Source organism: Molossus molossus, unplaced genomic scaffold (genome assembly GCF_014108415.1).
Source record: "Molossus molossus isolate mMolMol1 unplaced genomic scaffold, mMolMol1.p scaffold_m16_p_6, whole genome shotgun sequence".
In the NCBI taxonomy this organism is placed as follows: domain Eukaryota; kingdom Metazoa; phylum Chordata; class Mammalia; order Chiroptera; family Molossidae; genus Molossus; species Molossus molossus.
In genome coordinates, this window is record NW_023425399.1 from 108,475,755 (window position 1) to 108,494,792 (window position 19,038).

At 39.1% G+C, this 19,038-nt stretch overlaps 1 protein-coding gene across 4 annotated transcripts in view; it reads right to left on the minus strand.

The window, feature by feature from the left end:
- The window catches only part of PIGN (phosphatidylinositol glycan anchor biosynthesis class N), an 85,342-nt gene that overhangs the window by 44,124 nt on the left and 22,180 nt on the right, over window positions 1–19,038 (minus strand). For all 4 annotated transcript variants that reach the window (XM_036245378.1, XM_036245375.1, XM_036245376.1 and 1 more), the window contains 3 exons: window positions 8,144–8,222; window positions 6,822–7,004; window positions 1,680–1,819 (listed from right to left, as the gene is read on the minus strand). In XM_036245378.1, coding sequence (XP_036101271.1) covers window positions 1,680–1,819; window positions 6,822–7,004; window positions 8,144–8,222 — 402 coding nt within the window. The remainder of the gene's footprint in view (window positions 1–1,679; window positions 1,820–6,821; window positions 7,005–8,143; window positions 8,223–19,038) is intronic.

Sequence of the window (19,038 nt, forward strand, 5' to 3'; positions counted from 1 at the left end):
CTGTGCCCCTGAGTGAGAATCGAGCCTAGAACCTTTCTGTGTATAGGACAATACTCTGACAAACTGAGCCACACTGGCCAGGGCTAATTTTTATTTTTGATATTTTCAACATTTTAATTTTTTTTTATCCTCACCTGAGGACATTTCTGCATTTATCTTCGGATAGAGAGGGAGGGAGAAAGGGGGTAAGAGACAGAGAGAAACATCGATGTGAGAGAGACACATCAAGTGGTTGCCACCCACATGACCCCAACTGGGGCCAGGGACAAACTGCAACCAAGGTACGTGCCCTTAGCGGGGACCGAACCAGGGACTCTCTGGTACAGAGGCCGATGCTCTAACTGCTGAGCCAAACTGGCCAGGGCCATTTCAATGTTTTTAAAGGATGGAAGAAGTGGTCAAAGCTGGAGTTAATAAAAATTAGAACAAGAATACACATTGTGTCAGGGCAGACATGCTGGCAAACCCTGAAAATACCCTTATTATGGCCCGGCTGGTGTGGCTCAGTGGTTGAGCATTGACCCACGCACCAAGAGATCACCAGTTCAATTCCCCGTCAGGGCACATGCCCAGGTTGTGGGTCTGATCCCCAGTGGGGGGCATGTAGGAGGCAGCCAACTTATGTTATCTCTCATCAATGTTTCTATCTCTCCCTCTCTCTTCTTTCTCTAAAATTAATAAAGAAAAAAATTTAATAAAAAAAAAAGAAAATACTCCTATTCTGGGCTCTCATTCCCTGGTCAGCTGGCTGGGTCTGGTGTGCTCAGAGGATGCTTAGATGCCCAAGACTAAGTTAAATCCTAGGTTACTGTGCAAATAGATAAATCAACAAGATCTGCAACTTGACTCTTGCTGCCTGTGAATGTGAAGCAGTCTCACGTCTCGGTGGTTTTATTTTAAAGTCCTTAAGACTCGCCTGAGCACTCGAGCGCTGACGTTTCCCACGACAGCAAGGACCCACTGGAGTACCGCTTGTGAGGAGGCACTTAAAGGCAGAACCACAGCACGTGGGAATAACATCCACTAGTCTCGTGTGCACACAGCAGTAGATCTGATTTAACTAGTTTCATTGATCCAGGTTTACTGGATAGCTACAAAAGGAGAGGCAAATAGGTACGGGGAAAAAAGTGCAAATCTCTTTATGAAACATGAAGAGACACTAGAAACTAAGATATATGAGACAAGTTCAAAATGTTAAGTTACTCCGGGCACAGTACAATCAACATTAACCCTTTTATTTTTACTCCAGATTTTTCTTATAAAAGATACACAAGGAAGGAAACAAGGTCAATGCTTCCCTAAGGAAATAGAGATGAAACAAACAAAAAAGTAGCTCGGTTGGTTAGAGTGCCATCCCAATACACCAAGGTTGTGGGTTCGATCCCAGTCAACCCACATACAAGAGTCAACCAATGAATGTATAAATAAATGGAAAAACAAACTGATGTTTCTCTCTCTCCCCCTCCTCCCTTCCTCTCTAAAATTACTTTTTTAAAAGGCAACACAAAAAGGATACTTATATGCAACATTTATGCTGTTATAAGTGAAGTGTGCGGGTTTAGAGATTTAAGGGTATTATAAATATGGTTGATGACTATGCTACAGAAATCTAATGCATTTTAAATACAGATTTATCTGACAGTGAAGTGAAAAACAATACAGCAAAATGTGTTACTTACTCCCTTAGAACCGCATACCATATAGGCACTGGCAACAAACAATACACATAATAAGTCCAGGGACAGGCTTGAATCAGCAGGAAAAACGCCATTAAAATGCCAATAGCCACAAAACTACACAGCAGGAGATGACTTGGTTTCTGAAAATCAAACAAAACATTGAAACACTTCCAAACTCATGCCAACCAATGGGCTTTTAAGAGGTTTTATACAGTGAAGAAAATGTATTTCTTTCGATGGTTCTACAAGTAGATGATGAATCTAAGAAATGCATTTTTCTTTCATCGGAGAAGCACAATATAGGAGAAAAAGCTGGACAGCCTGGATGGCTGCAATAAGGCAATTCTCAATTTAAAAGTGACTCTGTTTCAGCCGTTTGCAAGCAAGTTGCTCAGAACTCGGAACATATTTCTCCTTAGTAATAATTTAATAAATGTTGATTGAGTTCTGTGACTAGCTCACAAAAGCCCATTGAATCCACAATAAACTGTGGGACCTAATCTTCACTTGGAACAATGCTTCTGTCTATTCAGACTCCAGCTTGACACGCTGCCCACGCTGCTCTCCATTGCCCATCCACAGTAGGTTCGTTCAGTCATGTCTCCTTTCCCAAACACCTGCCGAATAAGCTCCTCAGTGTAAGTCACCAGAGATGGCCCGTGGGTGCTGTCACTTGCTCACTGTATGACTATGAGTATGAGCAAAGTACAAAACTTTTCTGAGACTTAATTTCATCCTCTCTATAAAATGGGAACAATAATTCCATATCTATTTATCAAGGCTAGTGATGCTTTAATAAGATTATGCAAAGAGCTTAACAAAATGCCAGGGATATTACTACTGCTTCCTAAACAATGGGTGCAATTGTTACCTTCATTTTAAGTCTCTCCTCTATTTCTTCACATCAGTCCCCGCAGTGACCACAGAAACCTATCAGTGAACAGCCCCAGAAATGGAGATGTGCGAGACAGGAAGGAGGTGCCACAGCAAAAAGGGGACAAGGAGGAGCAAATCTGATAGATGGGGACAAACAGGGTCTCTAAAGCTGAAGGTAGCTGAGGCAGGTGTTCATTAAGAATCGGGATCTGTTTCATATCATTTCAAGAATAGTAAAATAATATGAAAAGAAGTTTAAAAAAGTACCAAAAAAACAAAAAATACTTGAGGGATTTTCTAGAACCAGTACAATGTGACATAATTATCTAAACCTTTGGCACATAATGTAATAGACATTACAAATAGGATCTACATGTAGTAAAGTAAATCATCCAGAATTTGGTTCAGCTAAAGTAAAAATCATAAAGATTTTAAATAACAATAATAGGGGACATTTTCTACTTTGTCACAAATTGTTTCCTGTGTCCCTGCTCCCCCTCAAAAAAACACCTGATGATAATGAACCATGCTGTGTACATTGTACTTATTCCTTCAATCAACAAATATTTCTTAGATTGCACACTCTATGTTAGCCTTCAAGAGGTTTAAACCATACAGGTAGAGACTGAATCATGGGACTCGGCTTAAGGGGTTAATATTTCAGGACTTGACTAGGTAATAAAAAAACAAGGGAAAGCCCTGGCCAGTTTGGCTCAGCGGTTAGAGCGTTGGCCTGTGGTCTGCAGAGATCCAGGTTCGGTTCCTGCTAAGGGCATGTACCTCGGTTGCAGTTTGTCCCTGGCCCTGGTTGGGTCGTGTGGGTGGCAACCACTCAATGTGTCCCTTTCACGTCGATGTTTCTCTCTCTGTCTCTTCCTCTCTCTCCCTCCCATTCTATCTGAACAAAAACCAAAAAAATGTCCTCAGGTGAGGATAAAATAAAATTAAAAAAAACCAAGGGAAAGGCATGTAGCAAATAAGGATAGTTAGTTCTAAAGCAAAAGATATCTGGACTGGCAAAAGCAAAGGAGAGGAGTATGTAGAAGTTAAATACAGAGTTCAATTAAGGGGGCTGCGGCAAATTACGTTAGAGAGAATATTCACTGCAGACTTGACTATAATAGTGCTCAAGGAGAAACCTGTATAATCTGGGGACACTGTCATGTACAAGTGACATGAACTTTGGAGTCAGACCTAAATTTAATTCCAGTGCTGCCTTTCTATTTGCTTGGCCATTTGACTAAAGCACTTAGCTCGTCTAAAGCTGTTTCCTCACCAGGCGATGGAGGATGATGCTACTGCAAGGTCCTCTTCGCTCCCCTACAGCGGCTAGACTGTAGCCCTAGCAGTGACTTGGGCCTCCCAGGAGGCCAGGTAGCCCACTCCTCACCTGGCACATCCTCTTCCTTTGTTCCACTGGGTTCTCCTTCACACCCTTGAAGATTTCCTTTGGCAGTACCCTCCTCTGCAACGCCTCCCTGCACCCACCTGCTAGCGGCGTGCTACAGTGCGTGTGCACAGCCGCACAAGGTACCTCCCAACCGCACCGCGTGCTGCCCTCCAGTTACTGCTAGACTGTGGGCACGCGTCTTCCTTCGGAACTCTAGACTGTGTCCCTTCACTAGACGGCCACATTGCTGAGAGGAATCAGGATGTGTTCGCAAACAAGCACAGGGTTCAAAACACTTTAATGACCTCAACCGTAATGGTCAGTTTTATGCGTCCACTTGGTAGACTACAGTCCCCAGTTATTCAATCAAACATAATTGGGGTGTTGCTGTGATTAAATCTTGTAGGTCACTGAAGTCCCTATCAGTTGGCTTTAATAAGGGCGACTATCCTAGATGATCTGGGTGAGCCTGACTGACTCAGCCAAGGGAAAGAGCAGAAGCGGAGGCTTCCCCGAAGACAGCGCACCTGCCAGGCAGGGGCAGCTCCCACCTGAAGCTCAGGCTGCCGCCTGCAGACCTGGCCTGTGCACGTGGTGCTTGCCCAACCAGCCCCCAACCGGCCCCCAACCGGCCCCCAACCAGCCCCCAAATGGCCTCCAACCAGCCCCCAACCAGCCCCCAACCCGCCCCCAACCCGCCCCCACAGCCACAGAAGCCAATTTCTTATGCTGTATCTCTTCCTACATAGATCCTACTGGTCCTGTTTCTCTGGTTGAACTCTAACTGGTGCACTAACTCTTCACTAAATAAGTTCTATAGTTTAGCATTAGAAGCCTTTGATTATTTCAGCCTAATCCACATTGTTAGTACTATCCCTTGAACAAACCTCCCACATTCTACCCAAATTGAACTATTTGTTTTAAAGGCAGCCTGATGTAGAAAGAGCATGAATTTAAAAAAGATTAGTTCTGTCATTTAATACTGGAGTATCATGAAGAAAACATGTTATCTCTCTGAGCCTAAATTCCCCCATAATAAAATCCGTATCATGAGACTCATAACCACCAAATTTCGGGTAGTGTGAAGCTTACTGAATAACACATGGAAAGCACCCGGGAGAGTCCAGAAACAGTGGGGCTCAGTAACTATTACTCTTACCCCAGCATAATGAGCCGTTTTCTCAACTTCGCCTCAGTTTATGTCATTTAATTTGCTCTAGTCCTCATCCTTTCCTCTCCCTGCAGGGTCAAATCCCCACAGAGACTTAGATTTCTCTGTTACCGTCAGCCTAGCTACAGTGAGCACTCCTTCAGTTAAAATATGGTAGTCTTTGTATCACACTCACACACTTCACAGACATTAAAGTTGTTCAACGTGAAAGTTGTCTTTCGTACTAGTGTAGGGACATATATCTGATAAGGTGGTTATGCGTGACATGCATTGGTACTTTATTTAATTCTAAACTCCTGAGGGCACACTCTGAATTTTATATTTCTTTGTACAGCCTATGCAGCATCCAGCGTTGTTCTGAACACTCAGTTAAACGCTTGCTGCCTTATCCGATTAATGGATGAAGAACTGTTGGCTACGAAACCTGTTGACATCGCAGTCTAAAAACATCGCATCATTTCTCAATGACCTGAAGATCAAGGTAAACATGAGAAGGCAGCGTCAAGCACTTGACTGCTCTGGATTTAAAGCATGATTCCTCCACGTCCCAGCTAAGTGTCCTATGGGAAGTTACTTAAACATCTTCAGCTTCCTCTTTTGTGAAGAGAAATTATAATGCTTACTGTAGCACTGTTACGAGTTTAAAGTGGCAGAATCAGTTTTAAGTGTGAAGCAGAATGCCTAGATAGACTAATTACTAAAACATGGTTGTTTCTGTCTCCTTTCCTACCATATAAGAAATGATTCCTATGCTAGCCAATTTCATATGCATTCTAATAATGAATGCACTGAGGAAATTATTTAAGAGGCGTTAAAACACTAGAAGAAATTGGAATGCATACTACTATTCTTTCTTCCATTACAGAAAAATAAAATATAAAAATGGAAGAGCTACCGCTGGAAATCATAGACTGTTATTATTAATAATACACCATCCGAATATATTACTTGGTAGAAGATTCAGACATGGTAATCAGTCATCATTAGAGAATGAAGGGAAGGAGATGAAGCGGCACAGTCTCCCTGGTAAATGACAGCGATGTATTTGGACAGCGTCAAGTGTGTTAACGTAGTAAAATCATTACGCAGTGTTACATATTCTCGGTTAATATGAAGTATTATTAAAGAGGTGGGGTTTTTTGTATTGAAATTATAGTAAACTAGGAATAAATTCTCAAAATGAGGATAAACAGCAAGTGCTGGAAATACGTAATAATTTCAGAAAATTGAAAGAAGGTAAAAATAGTTCTAGGAAAACAATTATTTAAAAAGGGACATTTTGAAAAAGTGATTTTATTGCTTTCTAGCTCCTAATCGTTTAATATCACAATAATTTAAATATATTGCTTTGAAGTACTTTTCTGACCACTAGTACTAGAAAGATATGGAAGAATTATGACATGCTAAATAATTATAAAAAAACAGAAAATTAACAATTAATGCCACAGGAGAATTTAAATTATACAGCTATCTTTATAGCCCTCTTAGGTTGGAGAGCCATTAGTACACCCTTTTCTCAAGTAAAGAAATAGACAAAACTGAGAATAAAGACCCAATACAGCAAAAGCAAATGAAAGATAAGAGTTAGCTTAGTACAATCTGCACTTTGTATGAACTCCTTACAGATGAGTTCATTCAATTTCTTTCCTCAGTCTTAATGATTTTATACCATTGCCCGAATCTTTATGAGGTTTTACAAACATACCTTAACTTCTTTACTAACACCTCTGCTAAGGCTGGAATGAAACTTGATGATCAACAAAGAGGTATAAGATGCCCATCCCACAAAACTAAGCAGAACATTGATGCCTAAAAAGAATCTGTCGTAAGTATGATAATAGGACAATCCTTTCAGTGAGAGATGAATCAGCTCCTTGCAAAGGAAGACCTAGAGAGAAAAAAAAATATAACTTGCCACATGGAATGAATAAGAAACCTAAGTTTACAAGGGAGAAAAATGATTAAAATTAGAGTAACTATAGATGATGGATCAAAAGAGATTTTAATTGTTCAAGAATCTTCTTGCAAAATAAAAGAAAAATTTCTGAATAAAACGAACTTTTAAATCTTGATAAGAAAAGGCACCTTAAATGTAAACTATGAGATGTGTAGTGATGCAAAATGATTCATTTTGTGGAAATTATCGGCTCTCTAATATATGTCCCAAATAGTGGAGATGCCCACTGTATATCATTTTTTACTCTTCTCATATTAGATTATCAAAGCCACTTATAAAATATCATTAAAATAGTTTAATATTTCAGAGGAGAATAGTTTATTTTAAAACCATGACAAAAATAAGCATTAGAAATGCATGGTATTACTTAAGCAATTTTAGAAACTAAGATCAGAATTCTTTCCTACTTTAAAATTATATGACCATTTGCCCGGCCAGTGTGGCTCAGTGGTTGAGCGTCAGCCCATGCACCAAGAGGTCACCGGTTCGATTCCTGGTCAGGGCACATGCCCAGGTTGTGGGCCCAATACCCAGTGGGAGGCATGCATGAGGTGGCCAATCCATGTTTCTGTCTCTGTCTCTCCCTCTCCCTTCCTCTCTCTCTCTCTCTAAAAAAAAAAAAAAATCAATAAATAAAATTTAAAAAAATTATATGAGCATTTAACAAAGAAATTAATGAAAAGCATAGTGTGGTAGGGGCTGGGAAAAGTCAAAGCTTCTATATGAATCAGCAGACTTCTGGTAGTGTGCTGATAATGCCAAACGTACAAATATATCACATTCTAAAATATTATGCATTAGAGTGACAGAAACTTGGGGTATACTCTTTCATTATAAAAAACAGCAACTGTTCCTTTCCAATGCTAGCTCAAAAAAGTCTACCCATACCACCATCTGAAGTACGAGAAGCATGCCCATGGCTAAAGCAGTACTTGGGAAAGTCAGCCTTCCTTGAGGGCTCGAGAAAGCTCTCTGGCCTGCCCACCTTGCTCTCCTTTGCCACACAGTACCCCCCCACACACACCCAAAATGGTAATTAGCTATTTATAGATACAAGGCCTGGTACTTACTGCTTCATCATACTTTCCCTGTCTTATATAAGATCTTGCTTTTCTTAAAAGGTCGAGCTGTTTAGAATCGGAAAGCAACCTACAAACAAAAACAAAAAGGTTAGGTTTAAAATGTTTCCTCATTTCCATTATAAGCTTTATTGTTGTTGTTTCCTAAATGAAAATTAAAGAATGGTAAGAATTGAGAAAATTCAAAACAAAAAAATTAACATTGAGCTAAATTATATTATTACTGGTTATCTGAACTCTTCCAAGAAATAGCTTATAGTTAAATTTGGTTCTCTTGACTCAAAGTTTCAACTGCCAAGTTACTGTTACGACAGTCAGATAATGCACCATTTTCAAGAAAAGTTAATATTCTGGCTAACAAAGAAATTCTGATGAAATAAGCATAAATACTAGCAGAGCAAACAGGGATGGCAGTCCAGCCACTCAGACCCAGTACTCAGCCCCCCAGCGCCTGGCCCCTCACTGCTCAGACCCCACTGCTCGGCCCCCCACTGCTCAGCCCCCCCCCTCGACCCCCCAGTGCTCGGCCCCCCCTGCTCATACCCCCCCTGCTCGGCCCCCCAGTGGTCCTGGCAGAAACAGACCAGGCAGAGCCATCATGACGCTTTGTACCTGAGCCAGACGCCAAGAACTGTCTTTATCAAAGAGCCCAGGCAGAGCCTAACCAACAACCAAAGTTAGTAAACAATTTGAACCTATTTGCCATTCTTTGCCGTACCATCTACCTTTTTCAGCCTCCCTATCTTTCATTTCTCTTTCCATCATTTCCCTGTCTTTGTTTTACCACAAAAGAAATACTCCTTAAACTGCATAAACTGAGAAAATCTACAGCTAAAGACATTTAAGTTCATGGAATGTAAAAATTGAGGAAATATAACCAGAACTCAATAACTTTACTGAAAGAAATATATTTAATCACAAAACTGAAATATACTGCTTAACTATAACACCTATAGTCCTAAACAGAATACTTTCACATTTAAAAAGTTATTTAAGGCTATACCAGGCTAGATCACAATATTGATATTTTTCTATGTCAAAAGCTACTAAATTAAATATCAGCAATTTCATACAGTGCAACATAAAATGATCACATACCCTTCTTCTGGTTGGTCCTAGCAGTCTCTGAAGAGATAAGATGGAGACTTGCAGGAAATGAATCTTTTAAGCAATGCTATTAATTTGGGCGGGGTCACAGGCTTCTTTCAGAACCTGAAACTCTGTCTAGAAAATGCACATAATCTGGAATCTTACATATCATTTCTGAAAGTTCATGAACCCCAGAAGCTCATCTACAAGCCCTCTGGAGTTCTCCAGGGGGCCCCTAAATGAGGGTCTGCGCCTGCACCCAAGGCTCTCAGAGCTTTCGGCTCAGGGGACCCCACTCCTGTTTCAGACCCTCGAAATTCACCACCCTGGGACTCACTAAGATCTGGAGAAAGGTACCGGGAAGCAGGAACACATGAAAGAGAAGTTACTTCAAAATGTTGCCACAACCTAGTTCCCTGTCCTCCAGACGCCACGCATTTTGGAGTATCACCCTGAAAGTCTTGGAAGTGGGATTACTGGGCCAGAGGGCAGGAGCACTCTTTGAAGCCTGCATCTGAGGTGAATTTTCCAAATTCTGATAAAATCCTTCCAGTTAATCTCCCTTCCCTTGCTCTGAGCCACTCAGCCTCCTAACATACCGAGGGCATGTTCTAACTTACATGAAATTGACGTGGGCACCTCACTGCCGACTTCATCACTTCCAAACTCCTAGACTCCTGATGACCGTCTCGTTCTACTCTATTTAATTTCCCATTATCCCAAATGTATACCCTCAGCTACAAAATGGTTAAACTCTTCATTCATCACCACTCTTGTATTCACAGCCGAATTCTTGGTCATAAAGATCCTCCCCTCTCTGCGTTCTAAAATCCAATCTCCATCATCCTTTATGGTCCACTCCAAACCTCACCTCACGCCATTAGCACTTTCATGTGGTCTAATGAGCAATTTATTTCTCTTCAATTAAATTTTAACCTCCCCGTGGGCCATTAATTATTTCCATTAATATCACAATAATACTTAGCAAAGTGCTAAGCACATAAAATGAATCAATAAATTTTAATTGATTAAAATGCAGGCCTTAAAAAAGGAAGAGAAATAAGAGAATAATATGCAATGTCGTTCTTAAAGAGTCTAATGAATTGCTAAATTAAATAAAAAGATGAAAAGAAAGCTGGTCTACAACTAAATTACTTTAAAGTCCTGAAAAGAATGGGAGAAAAAAAAACATTTTAAAAGAGAAATATTTATGTTACATTAACTAATTACATTACATTGTATTATAGATGAAGTACTTAGGTAAAGAAACCAGGGTTAGGCTAATTTATATTTTTCTTAAACGGACTATTTACAAAACTTGGGACATACCAAAGGTTCAAAAAATGTGTAGAATTTATCAAAATGTTCTGTACAAACCTCACTACAGCATTATGATATTAAAGATTCTTATTAAAAATGTGTCTCCTGCCCTGGCCAGTTTGGCTCAGCAGTTAGAGCGGCGGCCCACGGACCCAAGAGTCTCGGGTTTGATCCAGTCAAGAGCATGTACCTCGGTTGCGGTTCGGTCCCCAGCCCTGGTCAGGGTCCTACAGGAGGCAGCCAACTGCTGTATTTCTCTCACATCAATGTTTCTCTCTCTCTCCCTCCCACTCTATCTGAAAATAAATGAAAAAATATCCTCGGACGAGGATTTAAAAAACAACAAAAAAATTGTCCCCCAATATAATTTTTTCCATAAGTTGAGAAGGAGTGCAAAATATAAAGAAGTTTTGTAAAAAATGTAAAGTCCAGAACATAAGGTACAAGTTAACACTTATGCAAAAAAGACAAAACAAGTAACAACAGGAGAATAAGGTGGCTGGCAGCGTAGGAAGCAGAGGAGTATCACCCACAAAGTAAAATGAAAGCAGGGATCTGCGTGTGTCAACATGGATAAATCTTGAAAATCATACTGAATAGGAAAAAGAATTGTAAAAAATTGGTAGATTTTAAAAATAGGGGTTTAATTTTATGATGTCATTTTATTTCTTTTTAAAAATTTTTTTTCTTTATTGATTTTTTTTTTTTTATCCTCACCCGAGGACATTTTTCGATATTTTGTTCAGATAGAGTGGGAGGGAAAGAGAGGAAGAGAGAGAGAGAAACATCGACGCGAAAGGGACACATCGAGTGGCCACCACCCGCACGACCTGACCAGGGCCGGGGACAAACTGCAGCCGAAGTACATGCCCTTAGCGGGAACCGAACCCGGGTCTCTGTAGACCGCAGGCCAACCCTCTAACTGCTGAGCCAAACCGGCCAGGGCTCTTTATTGATTTTTAAAGAGAGAGGAAGGAAGAGGGAGAGGGAGGGAGAGACAGAAATATTGATGAGAAGACAAATACCACATGATCTCACTTATATATGGAATATAATGAACATAACAGTCTGAGGAATATGGTAGACCCAGAAACATGGAAGTAGGGCACAGACTGACATCCGTCAGAAGAGGGGGTGGGGTGGTGGAAAGAGATAAACCACAGAACTTATATGCATGTATGCATGACCAATGGGCATGGACAACTAAGCCGCAGACGGGGTGGGTGTGGGGTGGGGAGGGGGATGCCAATGGGGTAAAAAAGGAGAAATATCTGTAACAAAAAAATTAATTAATTAAAAAAAATATATATCGATGAGAGAGAAGATTGAATGGACACCTCCTGCATGCCCCCCCACTGGGGATCGGACCCACAACCTGGGCATGTGCCCTGACCAGGAATTGAACTGGTGACCTCTTGGTGCATGGGTCAATGCTCAATCACTGAGCCACACCAGCCAGCACATCATTTTATTTCTTTTTTTTTTTATCCTCACCAGAGGACATTTTTGCTTTTATCTTCAGATAGGGAGGGAGAGAGGGAGGAAGAGAGAGAGAGAAACATCGATATGAGAGGCACATCGAGTGGTTGCCATCCACACAACTCCAACCGGGGCCGGGACAAACTGCAACCGAGGTACGTGCCCTTAGCGGGAACCGAACCCGGGACTCTGGTCCGCAGGCCGACACTCTAACCGCTGAGCCAAACTGGCCAGGGCATCATTTTATTTCTTTAGAAAAAAAAAGAGGGTCTAAAATATAGTAAAATGTTAACATTTCTTAAACCTGGATTGTGGGTACAGGATTTTTGTTATATTCTCCATTCTTTTCAGCATATTTGGAGTCTTTCAAAATTAAAATTTTAAATGTGTTACAAGAAGGATATAGATATGTACATGTGCATCTGTATACACGGTACATAGAGACAGGTGCATAAGAAACCACAACTTTGTCTCTGGGGAAGAAGACTGGACACAAGAGAGGTAACTTTTTATTACTATTTGCATAAATTTTATTTTGTATTCAAATTACTTTCTCAGGCATATTTTACTGTGTTTTTGTTTTGTTTTTTAAAATAAAACATTAAGACTTAGCCATAGTTACTGGCTATGATGGAGAAGCCAATAACTGTGCTTACTGCTCCCAATGACTATATGCTCCCACCAGGAACAACTAGAAAGCCTGATAAAATTAAACTAAAAATCAATTTGTAGGTACTGGAGAGCTACTGAGACCATCAAGAGTTGAAGGGTTAAAATCCTAGAGAGAAGGAAACAACAGAGAACTAACCCAACATTCTACAAACTGTAACCCTTAAGGCATTTGTCATTCTTATTCTTGGCACCAGGCAAGAGGCGGAGAATCTGGGCACAGAGCTGCTGATGGAGAGATAATCCAGTAGAGCCTGTGGCAATCTTATAAGACCACAGCCGTACAAATTAGACTCTGTGGCTGCCAATGCAGCCAGGGCTTGAGGACCCAAGAGACGGAAAATAACAATTCACAATGATCATTCTGGATTAAAAAAACAAAACCAAAAGACATGAAAGAAAGCTACCTGAAATTATTTCAACTAATTTAACATGGATTCTGGAGTGCTCTTAAGAAGTACAAAGAGAGCCCTGGCCAGTGTGGCTCAGCGGTTAGAGCGTCAGCCTGCAGACCAGAGAATCCTGGGTTCAGGCTCCCGCTAAGAGCACGTACCTCAGTTGCAGTTTGTCCCCGGCCCCAGCTGGGGTTGTGTGAGTGGCAACCAGTCGATGTGTCCCTTTCACATCGATGTTTCTCTCCCTCTCTCTGTCTTCCGCTTTCTCTCCCTCCCACTCTATCTAAAGATAAATGCAAAAAATGTCCTCAGGTGAGGATTACCAAAAAAAAAGTACAAGAGAAGGACTTTCATAAGCAAGAATTTATATTCTATTATAAGGACAACTCAGGTCAAGAATAGAGGCCACGTGCTGACAAGAAGAGGTGAGCTGGACACTAAGCTGAGAATTCTACAAGAGGACCAGAAGCTAAGAAGAAAGGCCCTGAAAAGTGGAGAGAAGTTTTGGTAGTCTCAAGAACTGTAACAGGCAATTCTGGTGTTCAGGAGCCACCAAAAAAAAAAGGGGGGGGGGGGGCTGTAGATTATACAACAAGCTTTCAACTGAGATCCCTGAAAGGCTCCAGAGATGACCGGGAAGTAATAGGAGACAGGACAAAATGAACACAGCCTGAGTCAGCAACCACTCTTCCTGCCTGTCAGAGGGTAAGGTACAAACTCTCTGGGGAATAAGATAATTCTGAGCTTCTGTACTTTTAATACACAATGATAGGTTCATTTACAAACTACCAGACTCAACCACGGAGCCAACTGAAAAAAAAGACAATCGAAATAAACTCACAAATAATAAAGTCACTGGTGTTAACCAGGTACAGACTTTAAAATAATTGTGGGTAATGTACTTCAATGATAGAGAACAAGATAGAAAATTGCACTGAATACTGGAATCTATTTTTTAAATGGATAGATGTGAAAATTCTAGAATTGAAAAAAATGTAATAACTGAAATTAAGAACTCAATAGCAAATTGGACAAAGTCGAAGAGAGATTTGGTATATTAGGAGGGAGAAAGGTCAGTAAAAAATATCTTTTGTGAACATGAAGAGCAGAAAGAATTGGAAATCACAAAAGACCATTTAAAAAAACACAAGTCACTGTAAACAGGAGATATGTAACTGGGATCCCAGAAGACAGATTGGGCAGAAGTAATATTTGATGATAATGGTAGCTTATACATAGTAATTGTATGGAGAAAAATTCCTTTACTGATTAAATCTTTTATATTGAAAAAAATCAGGTTTTAAAAGACTCTATTCGTAACATGTTATACTTAAGTAAAAAGAAAAAGAAAAAAGAATAGGAATTGTACACTTTTCTTTGCTGTGATTGCTATTAGTCCATCCTTTCCCCATAGTTATTTGACCACTGCAGAAAAAAGTAAACCATGTTTTAGGATTATCAAATTTTTATCGTCAATTATTCAAGGTGAACTAGTGTTTCGAGGACAAAAACTTCCTTTAAATGCTGCCCTTTAAAGTATTATATCTTCTTACTAAGATTTTCATTACAAAAATATTCTGCTTGCATTTATATATAATATTTTAGAGACACCTAGTGTTTTACAGTCCATTTTTTAGAATATCTTAAGAAAAAATATTTCAAGAAGATAAAGACAGAGAAAGCAGGATAAAAAAAATTATTTCTAGAATAATTTTCATTCTTTAGATGAATGATGTAGAATCATGTCGTTTTCCATGTCATAACTGAGTATATGAATCTTTTTCTATGGATGAAAGTATGTGGTGTGTAAAAGTTACCTTTTTAAAGTTTTAAGGCAGTTCTATGACCGAAAACTACATTTCTAGCAAATAATTAGTAAATCCAATGGAAGTGGCAGAAACTTTGACATTAAAACCAATATTTAAGTTTGGTCTAAGGGAGGAACTTTTAATCGTGACATTGTAATAAAAACAAATATATTAAAAAGAACAAAAGTACTTTTTTTGCCATTTTGATAGAAAATACATTTAAATATTTTGAGAACAATTAAAATTTAAGTTCTCTAAATTTACATAGTGAGTTTTAAATAAAAGGCAATGATTTTGCTTCTGTTGGTAAGGTACAATATTAATCTTCCTATTTTTTTTCTCTAAAATATTTCTTAAGTAACATTTATTCTTTTCTCACTTCATAAATTTTTTCTTTTAAAGTTCTACTTCTCTTCCTTAGACCTTTATAGTACACACTTCAAATATAAAGTGTTTTACTTCCCTTTTAAGGTGCTTTCATATAGAGGCAAAACTTTCATGCTTCTCCTAGTCATGTAGCTCCACCTGCTGGTCATACCTAGGTATAGCATTCGGGTCTATTGGAGCTAATTTTAGCTTTGAGTTTCTTTTTTCAATTTCAACAGTTGTATTTGTGGGAATGGCTATTTCATGACTTTTATTCTTTCTCATGGGTCTTTAAAATATCAAAAAATAAAATGTACTTTTTTTAAGCAACAGGATATATAATTTTCATATGGACCCTTTTACAAGTCTAAGATATATTATAGAATTTTAGTTATCTTATTTTTCCTTTTTGTTGAAACATTTGCTATTTTATCACCCTAGAAATTATTACATTATTGATAAGTTATTAATGCTGGAAAAGACTAAATAAGACAATGAAGGAATGGTGGACAGATACCATTAAACTAAAATCAAGTGATGTTGGTGAAATGGATCATGAAAGAAAAATTGCAAGAATATGAATTTTCAGGTGTCAATATCCTAAATGTTCTCAAACTTAAGAATCTGTGACTAAACAATATATTTCTAAGAATGAACAGAAAATATAGTATTTATTCAAAAAGAAAGGACCTCACCACACCACTATTTGTAACAAGAACAAGCTATCTGCTATGCAAAAAAGATGTGACAACAGTTCTTTCATCTCTTATGATATTTATGTGCGATATTTACCTAATACAAGTGTACAACGCTGACTTTAGGTATATATGTAACTGACGGGAAAGAAACCGATGGTGTAGAAAGAAAAAAGAAAAATTACTGGACTAGAGAAAACTGAAGAGTTCACTGTACTCGGATGGTAAATGGTGATAACTGGTTTTCCTGGTATACTGAGCATGTTTAATAGGAAAGGAAAAAAGGATACCACACAAGAATAAAAATAAAATATCCAGGAATAAAATAATGAGAGTTGTATAATGTAGAGAAAACTAAAATTTCATTTAAGGACATAACAGAAGATATAAATAAATACATGTTGGATAGTAATGCTCAATATTGTAAAAATTCCAATTCCCTCCAAATTACTTCTGAAATATTGTAATAATAACCAAAGAATTCATATAACTCAAGATAATTCTAAAATTTATATGGAAAAACAAATTTTTTTATTCATGTCAATGATATTTATGATTTTGATTGATGCCAATGCCAATGATTCAAATACTTTTTTTGCTTCTTTAAAAAATGTTACGGCCCTGGCCGGTTTGGCTCAGCGGTTAGAGCGTCGGCCTGCGGTCTGGAGAGACCCGGGTTCGGTTCCCGCTAAAGGCACGTACCTTGGTTGTAGTTTGTCCCCAGCCCTGGTTGGGTCGTGTGGGTGGCAACCACTCGATGTGTCGCTTTCACGTCGATGTTTCTCTCTCTCTCTCTCTCTCTCTCTCTCCCTCTCACTCTATCTGAACAAAATATCGAAAAATGTCCTCGGGTGAGGATAAAAAAAAAAAAAAAAAATGTTATGCATATAATGAAAAGAAACAGTACAGGAGGGCTAACGACGACCAGTAACCCCCGTCCCACTCTTCCCATCTCGCAAGTCCCCAAACCAGACACAAATACTTTTCAAGAGTCTGTTTTTAGTTATTTTGGTAGTTATCTCCATTTTTCTTAATATGCTTTTTCATTTTTTAATCCTTATCCAAGGATGTGTGTTTTTTTTAAATTGATTTGAGAGAGAAACATCAATATGAGAGAGAAACATCGATCAGTTGCCTCCCTTGAGCATCCAGACCAGGGTCAAACCCACAACTTAGGTATGTGCCCTGACTGAGAATCAAACCCGCAGCCTTTTGGTGTACTGGATGACGCTCCAACCAACTAAGCCACCCGACCAGGGCCTTAATAATATGCATTTATTACTATTTCTTAACTTGATGAACTGAGACACTTTCTGTTAACTCTGGCTATTCCTGCAGTCTCCTCCCCCTTGAACATGGTTACATTACCATTTTTACCTCCTCTGTTGGCTACATTGGTCACTTTAATAATGTCTTATTCTCTCAACTTTCGCCAGACTCTCCACATTCTGTTTTATGAGGAAACAGCATCACTATTCCATTTACATTTCTTTCCCCCTCTGCCTTCTAACCTGTAACTCTGTATGCTGTCAAGGTTGGTAACACCTGCATTCTACTCTGTGATCCTAAGTCTTCCTTACTTTGTCTAAGGTTTGACTCTAAAAACTGAAGACCAATGTTTACATTATGATTATTTAAATACTGTTCACTGAGTAGCAAAGTTTTATGCTATAATTAGACGTTCTTGATCCATGTGCCAGTGTTCAAATTAATTCCCTTTCTCATACTCTCTGCAACTGTTCAAAATCATGTCACGTCTTAGGTTGCGTCCTAAGTAAAGCATGCTTTCTCATGGACTTTGAAATGTTTTCATTTCCCCGAAGTTTCCAGTTGTCATTGTTTTGGAGGGTTAAGAAATATATGCCTTCTACATAAGTCACTGTTTTCCCCAGCTCCTTACTCAATACACATATTACTTAAAATCCACTTCATTTCACTTGAGGTCTACTGACTTCCTATTCTAATTTGGAGGGTGTGCCTCCCATTTGGACCATTCTTGTACAGTTAGCATTCCCTACATTTTCAGTTGCATTATCCTTTGTTAAAAAATGCAGCCGGTACCCTTTCTCATTGTCAAGTTTATGCTGCTTTTTAGCTTATGGATACAATAGTTTCTCAGGTATTTCTGAGGATTTTAATATTTTTAAGTTCTTTTCGGTTCCTTAAATTATCCATTTCCTCAAGAGTCAATTCTTCAAACTATCTTAGGCTTTTTTGGTTATATTGCAGGCTTTCGAGAAATGGTGGTTTTAAGGTTGCAGGCAGGGCTGGTAACTTGGCTCCAGAGTTGGTGGGTGAGCCAGTGGGAAGGAATCAACCATCCTACTGAGCCTTGTACAAACACAGAGCGAGCAAGTTCATGGTGAGTCAGCAGGCCGGGGATAAGGAGGTGGGCACTTGCACACTTATAGGAGAGTGCTTCTCTGATCAGTCTTTCTTTTTTTGTTTCTATTAATTTTTTAGAGAGAGTGGAAGGGAGAGAAACATCGATGTGAGAAACATCAATTGGCTGCCTCCTGCGTACCCCGCACTGTGGATCAAGCCCACAACCCAGGCCTGAGTCCTGACCGGGAATTGAACAGGGACCTCTCAGTCCATGGAACGACACTCAATCCACTAAGGCACGCCAGTGGGCCCTGACCAGTCTTTCTAAAGTGCTGGGCTAAAGTAACCCTCAGTTATTCTCAGTTTCAATGCCCTGTGTATTTTCTTCATACCAGGAATTGATCATATATTTCTTGTTCATTTATTCGTTTACTTAGTCATGGTCTGACTATACCACTACATTATAAATAAACAGATGCATATGATACATATAAATGCATATGTACATAATGTATATATGATATAACATGGGGTAAACATTTGGCTTTATAAGCATATGTCATCTTATAATCAGGGACACTCCTTAAAGGTAATTCTACTTTTGATAAATATATATAAGTTAGGATAACTAATTGCTTATGATCATAACTTGCAAATCATAATTTTGCTTTATTTTTGCTCTATACACACATACACACACGATCAGACATACAGTCACATTATTCACAGGGCAATGCAAT